The sequence below is a fragment of the Brachypodium distachyon genome, chromosome 2 (assembly GCF_000005505.3).
Source record: "Brachypodium distachyon strain Bd21 chromosome 2, Brachypodium_distachyon_v3.0, whole genome shotgun sequence".
NCBI lineage: Eukaryota > Viridiplantae > Streptophyta > Magnoliopsida > Poales > Poaceae > Brachypodium > Brachypodium distachyon.
Window position 1 is genome coordinate 49,403,413 of NC_016132.3, and position 19,000 is coordinate 49,422,412.

The window sequence follows — 19,000 nt, forward strand, 5'->3', positions numbered from 1 at the left end:
CCGGTCCGGTTGTTTCCTTTTCTTTTTCGCTTTTCTCTCACCCTCTTCTGTGCACGTTAGAATGTTGGATCTTGGATCTTGCAGTATTTGAGGCATCAGCATAACCTGTAAGTTCGAGCGTATGTGCCGAACAGTCCATGGCACCTCTGCTGCTTGTGCAAACAAAACGTACACAATTCTGATGCATAATGCTTTGTGAAGTTCATACAAGTAAACATTGGAGGTTTGTAGTTGCGTGTGATAGTGTAATGTTTACAAAATCAATCACCGGTGTGGTCCTTGTACACTTAGAGAAATATGCGTTGATTAAATAGACCAGGTCGGTAATTTTGGATGGTTTTAACTTTTAAAGGACCCCATAACCACCTAGACACCTAGTTAATCCCCCCAACGGGCAACGGGAGAGACAGTACAGGAGCGAGCATTGCTCATTTGCACTGACCACTGACCTGACCGGCCTTAACGCACACGCAAGAACGAAATCAAGCCCCAACTAACTGCCGAAGAAAAATGTTTCAAAAGAAAAAGCGCCGAAGAAAAAGGACAAAACAACGGATGAGCTGAACCGAAGCACAGTCCAAGCACGAGGAAGGGGGGAGAAGGGGAGAGGCCAAGAAAACCCAGAGCAAAAGCCCCAGAGCTCCGGATCCGCCTACCGCATTGCCTCGAAGCCTCCAGATTCAGCCGAATCTGGGCTTCCATCCGGCGCTGCCCCGCCGGAAGGCTCGATCTGGCACCGGATCGACCGGCATTTTGGCCTTGTGCATGCTCCAGTCCCGGTGGTGAGGCATGGGGACCTTGGGTGGCCAGTTCGACGACTTCCATGCAGGTGAGGCCGTCGATCTGAGCCTCTCCTCTTCTCTCGGCCTCGGGGGAATGGTTAAATTCGCGCTGCGGAGCTCAAAGTTTGGGTCTTTGAAAAGCTCCATGCGCTTTTTGTGCGGATGTTTGTCGAAACTACCAACCGGGAGGTGATTCAGTTCTTGTTTAGCTTCCGGTTAGGCCTAGTGTTTGAATTTGGAAGCTGACAGTGGACTGTGACTATTGAATTTGGAAGCTGAGGATTGTGATTTTGTGCCCGTTTCTCACGCTAGTTCCCTTTGGCGATTCAAATATTTCCAGACGACCGGCGTGCTGAGGTGATAGATTGGCTCGGTGGGTTACTACCGGAGTTCAATCTACCGCTGGATTCTTCAGACGAGGAGCTGCGGGAATACCTCATCGATGGCACGGCCCTGTGTTACACTGCGGACAAGCTCATGCCTGGTGTTCTGGAGGTGAGCCAACTGATATAAAAAAATTAATGGTGGATACTTGTTGCATGTTGCTCTTGCTGTGCTGATTTAGCTTCCTGCCTTCCTTTCCAGGGGGTATGGGGAGGTTATGCATCAGACCATCGGTCAAATGTGAAGAAGTTCCTCTCCGTTGTCGCGGAGATGGGACTGCCAGGATTCAGTGTGAAGGATCTTGAGGAGGTGAGCTTGCTCCCGTCATACTGTACTTACAATGCTAGTATGATTTCGAACTAAAACTGATTTCCTCTCCTGTCAAGCTGTACAGCAATATGGTAGCCTATTAGGTGTACCTTGTTGTCATTAATCTTGTGGCACAGAGTAGCACTTGCGTCTTTATGCTTTATGTGGATGACTAATTGTATTCCATATAGTAATGGAATGCCCCCCCCCCCCCCCCCCCAGTCACTATTAGCAAGGCAAGAAGGTGTTTATTGATATGAAACCAAAGTGGTCTTAATTAGTTCTTACTCCCTCCGATCCTAAATTATCATGAATAACTAAAACCACGACAAGAATTTAGGATCGGAGGGAGTATTATACTTCTGTAGAATTGTATTGAGCATAGGAAGCAAGTTTGCACAAAGTATTGACTCAATGTGCCTCCTTTCTGAGATGCTTCAGATATTTATAGAAGGCAGATACTGGAAAGCTCTAGATTACATCAGACTCACTTTAGAGCTGCCAAATATTTTTTATAGTTCTGTAACATAGTCCTTTATTTTCTCGCATTGTTCTTTTTTCTGTTAACGCTGGTAGCTCCTATGATTACAGGGATCAATGTCTTCTATAATAGAGTGTATCTTGGCTCTAAAGGATAGTGTGACAACAGGATTGGGTGAAAATATTTCTGATTATGCTGCTAAGACTCCATCAAGAAGGAAACTGGAACTTCGAGAAACTGTTGGGCCTGTGATTCCAGTTTCCGCACCAGGAAGATCTCCTGGAGAGGACAGAAGAAGGGGCCTTTGGGACCCCAAAACCCCACAAAGAAGTCCTCTTCTTTCAGGCAAGCGCATATTGTGATTCTTTCACATCAAATGTCATAGATCATTTGGATTATCAAACACTGTAATGACTTCTTATTTGAAATTTCGAACAAATAAGACTCAGTATTTGTCCATTTGGCTGTTACCACTAACATTATATTTTTGCGAAAACACCACTGGCAATTGACTAGAAGTAACACAGCCTGTTAACCATGGTGATGAAAAATTATATAACCAAGTTCAAAAACAAATAATACTCTGTATTTTCTCATTACATAACCAGGCATTGTTTCCAAATAATACTATGTATTTTACTATTGGCTGTTATTTTAGCATGGCTGTCATATCTTTGTAACATTGTTTACTCATGTCGTTTGATGATGCAAGTAACATTTATTATTCCAGGTTCTGATGCTTATCATCCCCTTCAGTTTTGACTTAGGAGGCTTCTTATGTTAATCAATGTTTGCTTTCCATCATTTGCAGGACAAAAGGTCAATGAGGTTTTCCAATTTAAGCGTGGACAGTACACAGATATTCCTAGTGCTAAGATTTCAGAGATGATCCAGTCAAATAGTTTAGATGTAACATATTTAGCATCACATACTGTAACACTAGTTACTTTTTGTCTTGCCCTTTCCTAATGACAATCTCTTTTTTTTTCAGAGTGCCCCTACTCAATCACTTCTTAGAGTTGTTAATGGCATTCTGGATGAAAGTATTGAGAGGAAAAGAGGAGAAATACCACATGTATGTCTACTTTGGTGACTTCCAGTAAATGAATTTTATGGAACACTGGTATTTATTTATCCTTAATTAGCAGCTACTAACTTTTTCCTACTTGTCTCAGCGAGTTGTTTATTTACTAAGGAATGTTGTTCAAGAGATTGAGCGCCGCTTCTCTATTCAAGCTGACCACATTAGAAATGTAAGGATACCATTTGTTTTGAACTTGCTCTCTTTTCCATTTAAATTTAATTCCTTAATCAGATAACTTATTTCAACAGCAAAATAGCATCATCAAAACGCGTGAGGATAAGTACCGCTCAAAAATTAAAGCGCTTGAGACATTAGTAAATGGGACAAATGAGGAAAACGAGGTAAATATCCAAATTGTCGATGGTTAGAAAATGTTCAGAGTTCGTTGTATATACTGACAACACGTGGTCCCCTTTTCAGATGGCAATAAACCGGCTTGAGCTAGTTAAGGTATTCGATGGATCCTCATATATTTCTTATATTTTAGTTTCTTATGTATGTCTTCATGCATTTTACTTGCTTAAGTTACTATTATAACTATCTCATTTCAACAAAATACTGGAAACTCTATTTTGGACCACATAAAATTAAGATTACACATCACTTTATATACTATATGCAGTGCTAAAAATCATGAAAAAAAATATATTATCTATGTGTTTTTCTTATAGGTAGAGAAGTCAAAAATTGATGAGAGAAGAAAACTAGGTGAGCAAGACATGGTTCGGCTGATGCGAGAAAAGGAGAATGCAGAGAATACAGTCACTAATCTTCAGCAAGAAATTCAAGTCATGAGTAGGATGTTTGAAGAATACCGGGAGCAGATGGAAACAAAAGCAAGCCAGATGGAGGAACAATTGACTCTAAGAGCTAAGGAGGCTGAGTTTCTTCTTATGCAATCGAAAAAGAGAGTCGAAGAAGTTGAAGCTGCTTCTGAACTAAAATCACAACTCTGGAGCAAGAAAGCAAATACTTTTCATAGTTCTATGGATAAACAAAAACTCTCTATTAAGGTTAGCACAGTATATTTTATATTTTGTGTTAGGAAGTTCTTTGTATCTTAATTTATATGATTTTTTATTCAACTTTTGCAGGACATAAGGATATCGTCTCAGTCTATTAAGCAGGAAATGTTTGCCCTTCAGATGAAATGGAGGGATGAAATATCTAATGTCGGTATGTGTGTTAATCTCCATGCCGTGTATAGTTGCATAGTCCATGTACACAAATTGTATCATGTTACTTTAATTATTTTGTTTGCTTGTTCTTAATGTTCAAACTTGTGTAGGACTTGAACTAAAAGGTTTGGTAGATGCTGCTGAAAATTACCATGGGGTTCTTGCTGAAAATCAGAAGTTATTTAATGAAGTGCAAGAATTGAAAGGTGATTTGCTGACTATTTACTCTTGGAGCACATTTTATGGCTGACAAATTTACCATTCTAATGCTTCTTCTCAGGTAATATAAGAGTATACTGTCGTGTCAGACCATTTCTTCCTGGTCAAGATGGAAAATCAACCGCAGTTGATTATATTGGTGAAAATGGTGAGATTCTCATTTCAAACCCCTCCAAGCAAGGAAAGGATGGCTATCGAATGTTCAAGTTTAACAAGGTGTTTAGTACACATGTTTCTCAAGGTATATCTGAATTAAACTAAATATTTGGTTGAAAAATTATTATTTTATGTATGTTTGAACTTTGATCACTAACAACTTATGTAACAACTCACAGCTGAAGTTTTCTCCGATATCCAACCTTTGATCAGATCAGTTCTTGATGGATTCAATGTGTGTATTTTTGCATACGGTCAAACTGGTTCTGGAAAAACATACACAATGGTATTAACTTCTCTTTGACTTATTCAAGACAACAAAATTGATTCAATAACTTCACTCGGGATATTATTACGAGAACTGAGTTATGTTATTTGTATTGCTTAGTGCACACAATTTCTAGAAGTTAAAGTTGTGCATTTAATGAAATCCCCAAAACCATAGATGTGCACATGTGCGCCTGCAATTTTTGTGTGAGAAAACCGTAAATAGAAGAGCAAATGATTCAATGTGCATTGCACAAACGACTATTTCAAGCTTTTATTTTAACAATGCAGCTGCACTCTTATCTTTTGTACACTTCGTTTTTTTCTTGGTAATTATAGGTTCTTTTTAAGATGCAAAAGTAGTAGTAAATGAGAAATAGTGTGCACCCACCCATAGAAGCAAAAATAAAATAAAATCCATATGCATTAGTAATTGGTACCTGCTGTCATTTTTTGTAGAGTGGCCCAGGAACATCAAAAGAAGATTGGGGTGTTAACTACCGAGCTTTAAATGACTTGTTTGATATCTCTTTGAAACGGAGAAACACTTTCTCATATGAGGTGGAAGTACAGATGGTTGAGATATACAACGAACAAGTCCGGGATCTTCTATCAAATGATATTGCACAAAAAAGATATCCTTTTGAAACATATATTCCATTTTTGTTAACATGTCTTTCTTTGTTCCGCTATTAGTAAAACATGTTATTCTTGACATAAAGAAACACTTGGAATTTGGAGTACTTCTCAACCTAATGGACTTGTCGTACCCGATGCGAGTTTAGTTCCTGTCAAATCAACATCGGATGTACTAGACTTAATGGAAATTGGACAAGCAAATAGAGCAGTTGGATCAACAGCACTGAATGAAAGGAGTAGTCGGTCCCATAGGTATGTAGATTGACTACTAAGTGAAGCAATCCAATAAAAATCTTGTGAGATGCTGTCCTAAAAGCTTTCTTTCCATGCAGCATTCTAACTGTGCATGTTAGAGGGCTGGACTTGAAGAATGGATCTACATCTCGAGGATGTCTACATCTGATTGATCTTGCTGGGAGTGAGAGAGTTGAGCGATCTGAAGCAACCGGAGATAGATTAAAAGAAGCACAACATATTAACAAGTCCCTTTCTGCTCTTGGAGATGTCATCTTTGCTTTAGCTCAGAAGAATGCCCATGTGCCCTATAGAAATAGCAAACTGACTCAAGTTCTTCAGAGTTCTTTAGGTAACATACAGTTGTTGCGAGATGTATATTTGGATAGATTTACTTGTCTTCCTATGTTTTACTCTCTTTCTTTTTATGTAGGTGGACAAGCAAAGACACTAATGTTTGTTCAAATAAACCCTGATGTGGAATCATGTTCAGAAACAATAAGCACTTTAAAATTTGCTGAGAGGGTTTCAGGGGTTGAGTTAGGTGCTGCAAGGAGCAACAAAGAGGGAAAAGACATAAAAGATCTGCTAGAACAGGTTTTTGCACTCCCATTTCTGATAAACCAAATTACTTGTGTTTTACATGAACTGTAAAAACTGGCAAGCAAGCGTTATGTAAAGTTCATATGGTTAGTTTAAATTGTGTCTGGGTTGCCTAGCCTTAACAGGAGTAACATATCTATGGTTAGTTTAAATTGTATCCAGGTTGTCTAGCCTTAATAGGAACAAAACTAGATCATAAATTGTTTAGCCTTTAAGGATTCCCTTTATATATTTTATATAATACGTTGTTCTGTCGTTCTTAATATTGTTTGCTGATGCTTCTTAGTAGAGTTAAGTCATGTGTTCTATTTATCCACCTTTAGTTATGAATATTCTCTATATCTAGATCTCAAAGTCTCATCCTTATGTATCCAGGTTGCATCTTTGAAAGACACAATAGCACGAAAGGACATGGAAATTGAACAGTTCCAAGTCTTGAAAGACAAATCAAAATCTCCTAGTTCATTAACAGATAAAAGTGGCAATAGCTCGCTTAAACAGTCTACGTCCTCTACTGGTTTGTCAGCACTCACCATGGCAAGTCAACAGAACCAACTAATATCAGGTGAAAGATTGCTGAAGTCCAGTGGTAGACTTCTGTCAAACCCTCAAAATTATACAGTATTAATGGAAGCAATAACGGCCCCATCCACCAATGCAGGGTCCATGGGATCAGGTGAAACCGAATATGAAGATAATGCATCCGATGATGGCTGCTCAGTAGGTGAAACTGAGTATTCTGTTGGTAGTGCTTCAGAAACAGCAGCAGAACGGATGTATGCACTGCTTTCTTTTCTATCTCTTCATCATGATCTAGTGAAGAAATTTATTTGGCAAAAAGTCATACCTTGAAATCAAAATCCGCAGGCTTTCCCATTATTCTTTCTCCGCATATGCATCACCAAAAACACCTCACATTTTTTAATAAAGCCAGCTATTTAACACATCTCTACTGCTGCAGGCAGAAAGCTCCATCAAGATTAACCAGATTTTTTCTCACAAAGAATGGGCAGCCAGCATCAGCTTCAAGAACAAGATCAAAGGAACCTGTTCCGAAGACTACAGGTACGCATCTGTTTGTAAACCACATGACAATTTGTCGTGCTAGGTCATCAGGTGCCTTAGCACTTGCCCAGATTTCCATCTACCCTTGCTCTGAAAATACGCAAGATCACAGAAACCAAAAATGCCTAAGCATGAAATTATCAAACCAAAAATATACTACTGACTGGAGCGATATTCACAAACCAGGTCGCCCGAAATCTACAACCGGCCAGGTGACTGGAGGATCTTCAGTCAAGCCTCCGAAAAGACGGGTAGTCCAGTAGATGGATTTTGATATCTTGCATCACCTGTAATGCAACCAAAAAATGTTTTGTGCTGTAAACCTTCAACACAAGGTGCAGTTTAGGAAGTACTGTACCAGCTTTGTATCGACCCCATTGGCCATGGCCAGGCAGCCATGTGCTGATCGATGATGAACAGCCGAGTTATGCGGGCTCGTCGCTGCGATGAGATATCTATGTATTTTTTTTTCTTTTTTGACATAAGATATGTATTCTTGGCCTGCCATTACAGTGTAGGTGCCTGGCGTAGTTTTTCTTTGCGCTGGCGCTATTTTCAAGACTTCCATGAAGCGGTTGTAGTAAGCTGGTAAACCGCATGTACCATGTTGATAAGACAGGCTTTTCTTACTTGTCCCACGTCATTTAAAAAAGAAAAAAAACATATTGTACAATAGTTCATTTTTTATTGTCTTGTCTTGTAGTTGATGGTTAGATGAATAAAATTAAATAAATAAATGTTAAGAAAAGGTGAAAACTAGTACATTAGGAATTTGCATTTCTTTATTTTTTGCCTTATCTTTCTTGTGAAGAAATCGTCTCTTACTTAAGAGAAAGCTAATGCCTTTCTTCATTTCTTTTTCTTTCACACCAGTAATTATCACGTTAAGAAGGGATGACGTCAACTCATTGTACATGTCCTGATGGATTGTTGGATTAGCTAACGGTTACTGAGTAGAGTGGTGACGATCTCTGGATGACTGTAGGAGTTCGTCGTTGATAAGATCGCCAAGGAAAAAATAAATCCTTTCGGTGCTTGAGATGTTCAGGACGCCCAGAGGATTAGATGCAGGATCTGCAAAAACTATGTTTGCGGTGAGCGTGGATCGAACACGCGACCTTCAGATCTTCAGTCTGACGCTCTCCCAACTGAGCTATCCCCGCTATATGATTATACACTGTTGGAACCGGAAATAATACATGTACTTATTCTTAATCCTCTGAAACACACTAGTTTGGAACGGCGAGAATAAAAGAACCATGTTGACAAATAGTACTACTACGTAAAATTTGTTGGCTTTCAATCCTATATTAGAACAATGCTAAAACGACTATTGTTTGAGGAAACCAATAAAAGAGCTATCCCAATAGCCATCAATTGTTGCTTTTGCCCACTGAAGTACTGATACTCAGGGGAACTTGGAATAAAAGAAGGCGCGCCATAAAAGAAGCCGACTGACAACGTTACGTGCAACAACCTAAAGCTGTTCAAAGAAAGCAGAGCACTTTGGGTGTTGCAGACCACTATTAGCAGAATGCACGGAAGGATATATATTGGGATCGTACAGACAGCTAGCTCAGCACCACAGTTTTACCACAGCACCACACCTGACCTGACACAATGATGTAGTAGCATCATGGCACCATCTTCTCTTTGCAGCTGGCATCTCGCTTCTCTTATCATTCCTGTCTTACCACAAAGAAAAAAGTAGCTCAAAACCCCACACTTTCCATCGCCATATTTCAATACTCAGGCCTCGGGACAGAAGAACTCAAGACCAGCAGAGCAGGTACTCCCTCCGATGTACTCCATATACTACATATACTTGGCACCATTTTCCTATGCCATTGCCAACCATAACATAAGCTAGAGCAGCAAGAACTAACACAAGCAAGCATAATACACTCACTGATCAGTGACCGCTGGCGTGTCATGACTACTGCATCCTTCGTCACCTATCATCGGAAGCATAGAGAGCTCCCGGCGCTGGAGTTCCGGGCACCGCCGCCGTCTCCCGTCACCGGCGTTCTCACAGGCGGTAGCTCGGGATCACCCGAGTTCGGCGAGTTCCCCGATGTCCGCGAAGACGACGATGTAGGCAGGTTCTTGCGCCGCTCCGCCAGAGTGCCGGTGCTGCGGCTGCCGGAGAGAGCCATGCCACGGAAGAAGAAGGAGGCAGCGGCGCCGGCGCCGGCGCCGGCGTGGGCCCCTCCGGTCATCGACATGCGTCTGCTGGCCTCCGGCGGGCCGGCGGTGGAGGCGCTGAGGTCGGCGTCCGTCTCGTTTGGCTGCTTCCAGGTGGTTGGCCATGGGGTCAGTACGTGCTTGGTCTCAGCATCAGCAGCGGCAAGAAGGGCGGGATCGCCAGCGTCCGTGGAGATGGAGGCCGGTGGAGAAGACCACGAAGATGTCGAGGAGTCGTGGTGGTCGCCTGATTTTGCTCTGTCCTCCAGGAACAGAGCAGACGATCTGTTCACGCAGCTCGAGCGAGCCGCGGCCAAAATCATGGACGCACTGCAGCGAGACAGCGTTGGCGCCGGCGCCGCCGACTCCTTGGCCGCCGGAGATGATAGAGACGGCTCCTCGCTCCTCTGCATCCGCACGCACCATCGTAAGCAGCGCGATGGCGGCAGCGGCTCTGGCCCTATGACTATGACTATGAGCCAGGAAGACGTCCTGAGGATGCTTGTCCGGAGCTCGCGCTGCCCGCGGGCTCTCGCCCTCCAACTCTGCCCCGGCGCCTCCACGTTCCACGTCTTCTCGGCCCGACGGGGATGCTCCGGATTCCGCCCGCTCGAAGGAGCCGTCGTGGTCACCGTCGGGGACCGGCTTCAGGTGATGCGTGAATCTCTTTTCCACAGCTCCATTCTCTCAAGAACAACTTGCAAAGTCACCTTGTGCACGTTCAGAATCATCCATTTTGCGTCGCTCCACTTGGTTTACGTGTTTCCTTCTCCACGTACGTATGTAGGCATGGAGCAGTGGGCTCTACAAGAGCGTGGCCGGGAAACCGGCTTACGGCAACGATGATCTCCGAGGAGACGGCGGCGATGATGACGTCGTCTCGGTGGAGTTCCTCCACTCCGGCGCTTCGACCGGCACGGCCTGCAGGTGGCACCTGGCCGCCGATGCCGGGAAGATCATCCCGTTGAATCTGCAGATGATAGCTGCCGCTTGCCTCCTACTCGTTTACCACTTTCTTCTGGCACGCTTGTTATAATGCGATTTGGTGATCTTGAGCTGCCGCAGAATTTGTTTCCTCAACATGCAGCTCGGTTCTTTCAAAGGTTTTGGTTGGCTTTTGCAAAAGGTTCAATGGAACCAGCGTGCCAGTTTGGGCCAGAATCGATTAGCCCGACATTTCCCTGACCCTATAATCATCGAGTTTATGTACAATGCTTTCTCCAATTACGAATATAAACTAAGAGTAACTAAAACCATCGGTAGAAGAACATTCCATAAAGGTAGGGGTTAGCACAGGATAAAAAGTGCATGGATGAAGAAAATGTAAACTATACCTCAAAAGGATAGTTGGAAGCAGGAACCTTTTGAGGCTCTCACACGACCAGACAGGAGTTCGATCATAACGGTCAGGTGTACACATCTGACGACACCCCCCTAAAGTTAATAGTCCACTACTTTAGGGATTAAACGGACCACGGAACATTTACTACTGTACACACTATTCTATAATTAGGTACGATAAGCAGAAACATCTTCACGGGTATTCTATAATTAGGTACGATAAGCAGAAACATCTTCACGGGGACATGATAGGTGGCGTTCAGAACTTGCCCAGACCACAGAAGCTACTACGGTGAGCTAGACTAAAAGATGAGCCTGACTGAAGTACTGAATTCGGCGCGAAATGGCTTCAACCCTTGTTGGACTCCTACGATGCAGTACGTCCATAACATATTGATGCAAGGTAGAGATTCTTGGACCATTTCTCCTGCAACGAAACAACAGTACAATTTGTCAGAACAAATTCTAACATAGGAATTACACATTATTAGTAGCCAGTATGACAGACAGGTGAGGCAGATGAACCTTCACATGATGACTAGGGAAAGCAGATGTTCTCAGTGTCTCTTGAGTTTCATCATTAGGCTTCCTTCTTGGTACACTTAAAACTAATGCAGTCTGATCTGAAGTTGCAGCAGTTGCTGTTATCCGATAACCATTATCCCACCTCTTATGGACTCCCTCACTCGGATACAAGAAGTCCAGTTCAACAACCTGGAAAATATATGCATGCCATACAACGAGTGCGAAAAAATGGTACAGTTAGCTTGGTAGTGTCAAAGTAAATGCTAAAAGTAGGACACCACAAAAAAGGCAGTACCTGTTGAGAAAAGCCTGCATTGCGAGACATAACAACTGCCCATTTACTTCCAGCAGTTGCCATGGAAGTCACATAGAAACCATCACGCCATTTCTTGTTTATCCATTTGAAGGGGAACGTTTCACTTACTTTGTAGGACTGCTGCGTATAATTTGTTCCTGGATAAGCCATGCCCCATCGTCAAAAGAATATTTCTACTATAGGACAGAAAGGGTTCTTAAACTGACAGATTTAACTTGTTACCTCTTGACATCACTAACAGGGAACTCCCATTGTTTGCTCCAGCAAGTGCGGTTATATAGTAGTTCCTCTCCCATTGATCCATTATCCACTCCTTCAAATAACCACAAATTAATGAATAGGGAATGCTTATACAGACTACTAAGTAATTTGCCTCAAAAGATTAAGTGATTATATTATGTAAAGATTTCAGCCATGAAAGAAACAGATTGCAGGTTACTCACCTTGTGAAGAAAATGTGGTGAAAGTTCATAAACTTGAGAAGAGAACCCAGTCCCAGCATCCATGATTAGTGCCCAGAGATTTGAGCAAGATGATACGCAACTGATAAACAGGCCGTCTTCATTGCCTTTGTCAATGTGTTGGACAAGCCTGGTATCTGCAACATTGTAATGATACCTGCAAAATCCAGATCAGTTATGTTTCTGTGTAATGTTTTGCCTCAAAAAAAGTTGCATCACATTACGAAAATTCTTGGGCTTTATAAAAAAATCGTACCTTTGTTTCATAGGCCGCCTTGCATTATAAACACTTATCCACTGTGTTGCAGGCATTCCAATCCTGGTTTTCTTCTTTGGTTGTTCATCTGTCTCTTCCGACGGCAAGCGTCCTCTCTTTTGGCCAACTTGGTGTATAAGCTTTAGAGAAGTCACAAGGGGGGTTAGAAAAAGTCAACGTTTAAATAGCAAACTGCAAAACAAAAAATGTACCTTCTGAGCGCCATCTGTGTTAATTGGCCTGATATCTGGATTTGGGCCCACGACACTATCAAAAAGAGAGATGCACTTTGCATAGTTGGGTTCTTCATCAAACTTCAAGTTGACCACATACTCTACAAACTCCTTGAAGGGTTGTGGGCAAAAGCTACAGAGAGCTTCTGGAGAGGTAGACATTTTCTTTTTGCAAACAAGGAAGCCCTTATTTTCACCCTGCAGGCAAAATGAACTACAGTTACATGAAATCATGAATGCATCGCTAAGATCAATATAATAGGAAAGGTAGGTCCCACAAATTACCTGGTATCCTTGCCAAGGTAGACGTCCCCGTAGAAGAAAGACTAGTGTATAAGCTAGAGATTCTAAATCATCCCTCCTGCTACCTATTCTCCCAAGATGTGCATGAACACTAGCATAACGAACTGTGCCCCTGAAACAGCAAAGTAACAAGAAATAAGACCACTGTAGACATTCAGTTCATCTAGTAATGTGTGCAACCAAGCCTTGAGCCACAAGAGCAAATACAATGATACTCCCTCCTTCCCAAAAAACAAGTCGTTTTAGTTCTTATATATTCTCTGAGGAGAAAATTGGTTGTTTTAGCTGCAATAAGTACATCACGCATCCCTTGCGCTGGCTTTAGTTTATCTGGGTGATTAATACAGTCCATGCAGTGGCCAAAAGCACAGGCAATTAAAGTTGTAGGCCAACGGCGATTGCTAGCTCACGCATTTTTGAAGCAGGCTGTTTACGTACACATGCAGATCGAGACTGGGCCAATGCGATGCACAATTTTCATGGTGTATATAGCAGCACCGCAGCATGTTTATACCCGTAAAATCCTTCCTTGGTATTCACAACAAATCTAAAACGACTTCTAAATTGGGAAGGAGTAAGTCTTAAAAGATATTTCCTCCTTTCCAAAAAAGGAGGTTGTTCTAACTTTTTTATACTTTTCCGACAAAAGATGTCCTATTATGAGCAATCAAGGCTGGCCTATACCTAGCGATATTTAAGGCAGCCCCCGCGCTAATTAAGGCCCTGAAAAAAGACTCACGATTGCATACATGGAAATGCAGTGGCCAAGCACCCCACATGCACTAGCACCCACACATCTCCACACCCCCGAAACAAGTGCTAATGCAGCCAGCACGTGACCTCCTTGATATTCGGAAAACTAAAGCGACCTAGAAATTGGGAAGGAGGAAGTACTATGCAACCAACTTACAAAATATCCTCAATGGACATGAAATATTCAGATTTTTTTTACAATATCTAAATTTTGAGAAACAAAAAATAAAAGATGAAAAAAATTCTAAAATAGAAGGAACAAGGAGAGGCACTATTCAGTATTCACAAATACTCCCTCCAATCCATATTAATTGTCGAAATATTACATGTATCTAGATGCTTTTTAGGTATAGATACATCCATATTTGGGCAAATTTGAGACAATTAATATGGATCGGAGGGAGTAGATGTTAGATTTAACGCTCGGTATGTTCTCACAGAGGGGCACCGACAAAGAATGTCTAGTAATTCCTATTACATGAAGTTAGATTGACATCCCAATGATCTGACTGAAAAAAGGTTTCCATTTCCTGGTGAGAACTGGGCAATTACATACCAAACAGGATCTGTTGGCTGGTACGGACAGGCATCTGGTATATTGGTGATCTTAAGACTAATATATAAGGTAGTGTTGTGCGAGACTAAGCGAATCAAAAACAACTGAGGAAAAAAAAGAAACGTAATGAAGATAATGGTAGGGAGGAAGGCACAAAAATGGCTGGTCTCTGGACAGCTAGATTCATGGAGAAACAGGAAACAGAATGCATAGGGAAAATAGCACGCAATATTCAATGTCATGGGTAGAGTGTTAGCTACAATACAAATGATACATATCAGTTATCATAAAAGCTACAAATGTTCACCTGAAAACATCAGGTCGCTGGTCATAATCAACATGAAGACCTGTTGACCTATCCTTCCACTTGGTAGCTGCCATCAGAAGATCAAAGAACACCAAATTAATTCAAACTCTTTAATCTGTCACCAACCTAAAGAATAGGTGAATACAAAGCATGCCCATGCTGTTGGTTACTTGATGGGGAAGTAAAAAACTAAAAATAGGGAGGGTCCATTTCTAAGTTGACTGAGAAATTTATATTTATAAATGCACATTTTACAAATTGTATGGAACTTTACATTTGTTTAGACATAACCATTTCTCAGGCGACCTACAAACAGCACATCTGGTACAAAATACTTACCTAAGCCAAGATCAACGAGAAAGAGTTTTTTCTCTTGAGGAGTTCCAGTAGGCCCTAGCAAGAAATTTTCAGGTTTGACATCCCCATGTACATATCTGCAATTGCAAGACATTTCTGTTACCGTTTTTCAACAGATGAAACAAAGGGAAGGGTGGATGACCAAGAGTTGGATGCCACTGACCCTTTTGAGTGCACTTTCTCAAGTATGGAGATAGCTTCAATAGCAATGCAAGCAACCATCTCAACAGACATTCTGCAAAGGAAAAGAGTTTATGTTAATGTTCAGCTAAAAATACTATGGAAAATGTTAAAGCTAATAAGCGATAACTCACGTGTGGGAATTATTATTACAAGCATCCCACAGACTGAGACCAAGCATATCCATAACCTGCATTTTTAACAGAGGTTAAGCAAACGTCTAGAAATGAGCAGAAAGAAAGAAGTTGCTATTCTAACAGTGGAAAGAAAGTGCCATTACCATAACAAAATAATCCCCTTGGCGCCCTTTGTAGTGGACTCGAGGAACACCATGAATGCCACCGAGGATGCTACACATGTGATAATAACCATATAAATCATTATCATTCAGCACCTATTTCTTAAGAGAATTTCAACAAAACATACATCTTCCTAGTACCCCAAATCACAAGATCATGAATCCACTTACTCGTAAACCTGCCACTCATAAGGAGGGCCATGGGTGCATCCTTTGCTGCTCTTATGCTCAAACTTTAACGCCACCTATAAACAAAAGCAGAAAATTTATTCACCACTGCTGACATTGCCCCCAGAGGTCACAAGCCAACAGTTTCAGTTTTAAGTACTCCCTCCGTCTATACAAATCCACGTCACTTATTTTGGGACGGAGGGAGTAGGTTCCTAACTGAATCATCTGTTACCTCATCTGCACCAGGAGCATTAGCTGAAATGCGTTGACCAACATATACTTGGCCAAATCCTCCTTTCCCAAGCTTTTTGTCAACTCTATACTTTGGCGAATTGCTCACCTGGACCTGTATACAACAAATATACAAAGATTAAACCCCCAGAAAAAACATTTGGGTCGATTGGAGGCAATATGCAAGCTAACACATTTGGGGCAAGCTATATAACACATTTGGAGGTAAAACAAACTGGACATGACTGCAGTCTGCGAGCTAAAACACAGAAGATCCAAACCTAAGGCTGAGGAAATAGGGCCCTCCTAGCACTTCCCCAATCCACATGTCCTTGACAATCCAATCAAAATCTACCAAGTAACCTAAAAAGAAGAAGTCCCAACTAACAACCCACTTAGCCTTAAAAATTCTCACTGCAAGGCTGTGCATTGCAGTGGATTATGAAAATCCAATAGACAGCTTTTGCATATTTTACCTTTTAGCTGATGACTCTTATTTTGCTTTCGTGGCTATTTACAATCGGCAGATTATAAAAATAAGTTCAACGCAAGATAGATTACACAAGTCAGCAGCCAGAAACCAATTCTAAGTTAAAACCAAATAGGCAAATACTCGCTTCACTATGACAAAAAGGCGGCATAATTGTACCGAATCTACACGCAGTAGGAGCATCTCACCATTTCAGGGATTGGACTGGTATCCTCGAGAGTCTGCTTGTCGGCGCTGTCGTCCATGGGCTTCTCGCCGGAGGGTTCCGGCGGGGCCTCCGCGAGCTTGATCTCTTCCTCCTTCTTCTCTTCGTCCCTCGCGGGGGTCTCACGGACGCCTCCTGTCTCCTTCTTCTTCGCCGCCCTACGCCTCCTCGCCGCCGGTGGTGCAGGTGCCTCCGGCGCCGCCCGATTCTCCTGCGCTTCTCGGGCCTTCCGAGTCGCGCTACGCAGCACAGGCATCGTCAGCCATGGAGTGCCATGGCCCACGCCCTCTCCGTCTCCGTCCCGATTCCTCAGATTCCACCGCCAAATAGCAGCAACACCGCCGATCTCGAGGAGGGGGGCGCGCGGTGCGGTGCGGAAGTGCGGTGCGGCGACGCAGGCGGCGAGTGCGGGGAGCGGGAGGCGAGGCTAGGGTTGGAGTCGGCGCAGATGAGATGGAATGAGTGAGGGGCTGGAGCAAGGGGAGGCGGTGGTGCTGACATAAAACCGGCTAGACGCGGAGTGAGTTCGTTGCGAGGACGGCACGGACTATAGCACCACCAAGCCACCGCGTGTGTGCTCATCTGGCGCATGTCTCTGTGCGGAAACATACGAACTTTTGCAAAAACGTAACAGGATGTGTTCTTATTTTGCTCCAAGGACCTCACAAGCCAAAGAAACGAGAGATGAGTTCTGATTTCTGAATGCTGTACTGAGATTTGAATACTGAAAGACAGAAACGAGAGATGAGTTTGGTGGTGGTCTCTGTTGGTGGGATGGCGGGTTAATTAGGTTGCCGAGCTACCTTTGGTTAGACCTTACCCGTGTGGCTATTGGTGCGCGCGGGTGATGGTAGCGACATTTCGGCTAAAGGTCTTGCCTGACTTCCGGTGGTGCTGGTGACGACGGCATCTTTCTATTACTGACGTCATTGTGAAGTCCCGATTCACTTCCAACTCTCACAGTCTAATACTTGGCTAAAAACTTAGATCTAGCTAGCCGGATCTGATGACGACGACGTTAGAGAGACATCGCTCCTTCCATGGAGGCATTGTTCTTGGAGGCTTGACCATTGGTTGTTGTGCATGGTGGTGCTACACGATGAGGTTTTTGCGGGGAAGTCCCAACCGAGTTAGCATCCTGCTGGTGTGGCTTTCTTGTGTGGCATAGGACAGCAGATCCTACATTGTGATGTCTTAGTTGCATGCGGCACTCGAGTCATTTTAGTTGATGGTCGTAGACGAATGTTGGGATGCGGCGATGTGTGGTAGTGCAACTCTCTAGACGCACGCGGTTGTTGGCAATTTCGAGGCCTCTCTCGGAGCCAATGGTCTATTAAGTTCCTGGCATGTTGTTTTCTCCGTAGCGGAAGTGGCTCAATTTTGCCCCTCTGTAGAGTTGGTTTCTCTCTTCTTGTTATAGGGGTATTGGCAGTTTTTTGTGTGGTTGGCATCTAAATTGTGTTTAGTTTTATCCTAGGTTTTCCTATCAAAAAGTTGGCTAGTCAGAATTTTGTCTAAGGTTTTGCTTGCACATGAATTGGTCAACATTGATAGGAAAAATAAGCATTACTATGCCAAAGTATTTGTCTCGTCCAAACAAAGACCAACTATTTGGTCATGACCAAAAACTTGGTATGACACAATTTGGCCACTATCCGAACAGCTCCCTAAGACCCTGAGTTGTTTGGTCACATTTGTTGTAATGTAAGTCTTGCAGCGGTATGTTTCGATCTTTTGTCTTGAGTGGTCGGCTGTTAATTTCGGCCTAGTCTTAAGCTTGTAATTATATAGCTTCTATTGATGCATCAAAATGCAATCCTTGTGTTTTCTGAAAAGTAAAAGAACTAACATACTGGCGGCAGCCAAGCACTACTGTGTGGTGGTGGGGATGCAAGCGTGAATCCATTTATGTTCTGCTTCTAGGCCAACATTCAAATGTTTAAGTTAAATTTTGAGTAAAAGATTTAAACTAGCAAATCCCTAGAAGCGGGACATAAGAAAGATATGTTGCTCCTCAAGTGGTTGGGCATGTCAATGGTGGTTTAATGGACGCTAGTTACGAGGTCGACAATTAGATTTGCAGTTAGTCATATGGAGATATATGTTGATACTTGGAAGAAGACATAAAAGGAAACTAGAGATAAGAGATGTGACGGATGTCTAAGACAAAAGTAGGAAATGTTGGGGTGACTTCATATTGATAACAAGTACATAGATGGAACATATGTTCCAGAGGATATGACCTAAACCAATAATGACAATTTATATCCGATGGTGGAAATGCCAACGGACATGTTTACCCCAAAATCTAGAGACATGGCTTTCCTCTTTTGGTGATTTTCTATTTCCGCGTGTTTTTGCCATCCAATTTTGGCAAGTTTTTCTCCTAAAACCCTTATGGTGCATGGTTCCTTTGTACGGAAAACTACCTA

At 42.5% G+C, this 19,000-nt stretch overlaps 3 protein-coding genes and 1 non-coding gene across 6 annotated transcripts; 2 read left to right on the plus strand and 2 right to left on the minus strand.

The window, feature by feature from the left end:
• The first annotated feature begins 523 nt into the window (after window positions 1-523).
• On the plus strand, window positions 524-8,032 carry LOC100828795 (kinesin-like protein KIN-14C). Of its 3 annotated transcripts, XM_003569740.4 has the most exons (22): window positions 530-829; window positions 1,123-1,277; window positions 1,368-1,475; window positions 2,067-2,301; window positions 2,768-2,865; window positions 2,948-3,031; window positions 3,132-3,209; window positions 3,289-3,381; window positions 3,461-3,490; window positions 3,712-4,053; window positions 4,135-4,216; window positions 4,329-4,424; window positions 4,499-4,678; window positions 4,773-4,879; window positions 5,320-5,495; window positions 5,587-5,751; window positions 5,832-6,085; window positions 6,167-6,330; window positions 6,712-6,901; window positions 6,998-7,112; window positions 7,298-7,401; window positions 7,588-8,032. In XM_003569740.4, the coding sequence occupies exons 1-22, from the start codon at window positions 790-792 to the stop codon at window positions 7,662-7,664; spliced, it is 2,973 nt and encodes a 990-aa protein (XP_003569788.1). In that variant the 5' UTR covers window positions 530-789; the 3' UTR covers window positions 7,665-8,032. The 3 variants fall into 3 exon arrangements, with proteins under 3 accessions (XP_014755138.1, XP_010232310.1, XP_003569788.1); XM_014899652.2 differs by having other exon boundaries at window positions 524-829; window positions 2,768-2,775; window positions 6,712-7,112; XM_010234008.3 differs by having other exon boundaries at window positions 525-829; window positions 6,712-7,112.
• Window positions 8,033-8,491: 459 nt separating this feature from the next.
• On the minus strand, window positions 8,492-8,564 carry TRNAF-GAA. Its single transcript has one exon. It is a non-coding gene; the product is annotated as a tRNA-Phe (tRNA).
• A 410-nt stretch (window positions 8,565-8,974) lies between these two features.
• Window positions 8,975-10,746, plus strand: LOC100846196. The gene is made up of 2 exons (XM_003567058.4): window positions 8,975-10,236; window positions 10,373-10,746. The coding sequence occupies exons 1-2, from the start codon at window positions 9,334-9,336 to the stop codon at window positions 10,619-10,621; spliced, it is 1,152 nt and encodes a 383-aa protein (XP_003567106.1). The 5' UTR covers window positions 8,975-9,333; the 3' UTR covers window positions 10,622-10,746.
• A 152-nt stretch (window positions 10,747-10,898) lies between these two features.
• LOC100829097 (casein kinase 1-like protein HD16) lies at window positions 10,899-17,102 on the minus strand. The gene is made up of 16 exons (XM_003569741.4): window positions 16,552-17,102; window positions 15,875-15,988; window positions 15,643-15,716; window positions 15,454-15,523; window positions 15,308-15,363; window positions 15,157-15,228; window positions 14,976-15,070; window positions 14,637-14,703; window positions 13,003-13,132; window positions 12,697-12,915; window positions 12,485-12,624; window positions 12,211-12,385; window positions 11,990-12,080; window positions 11,747-11,904; window positions 11,452-11,640; window positions 10,899-11,353 (listed from the first exon to the last, which is right to left on the minus strand). Exons 1-16 carry the CDS (start codon window positions 16,822-16,824, stop codon window positions 11,294-11,296), a joined length of 1,983 nt encoding a protein of 660 aa, XP_003569789.1. The 5' UTR covers window positions 16,825-17,102; the 3' UTR covers window positions 10,899-11,293.
• Window positions 17,103-19,000: the final 1,898 nt, after the last annotated feature.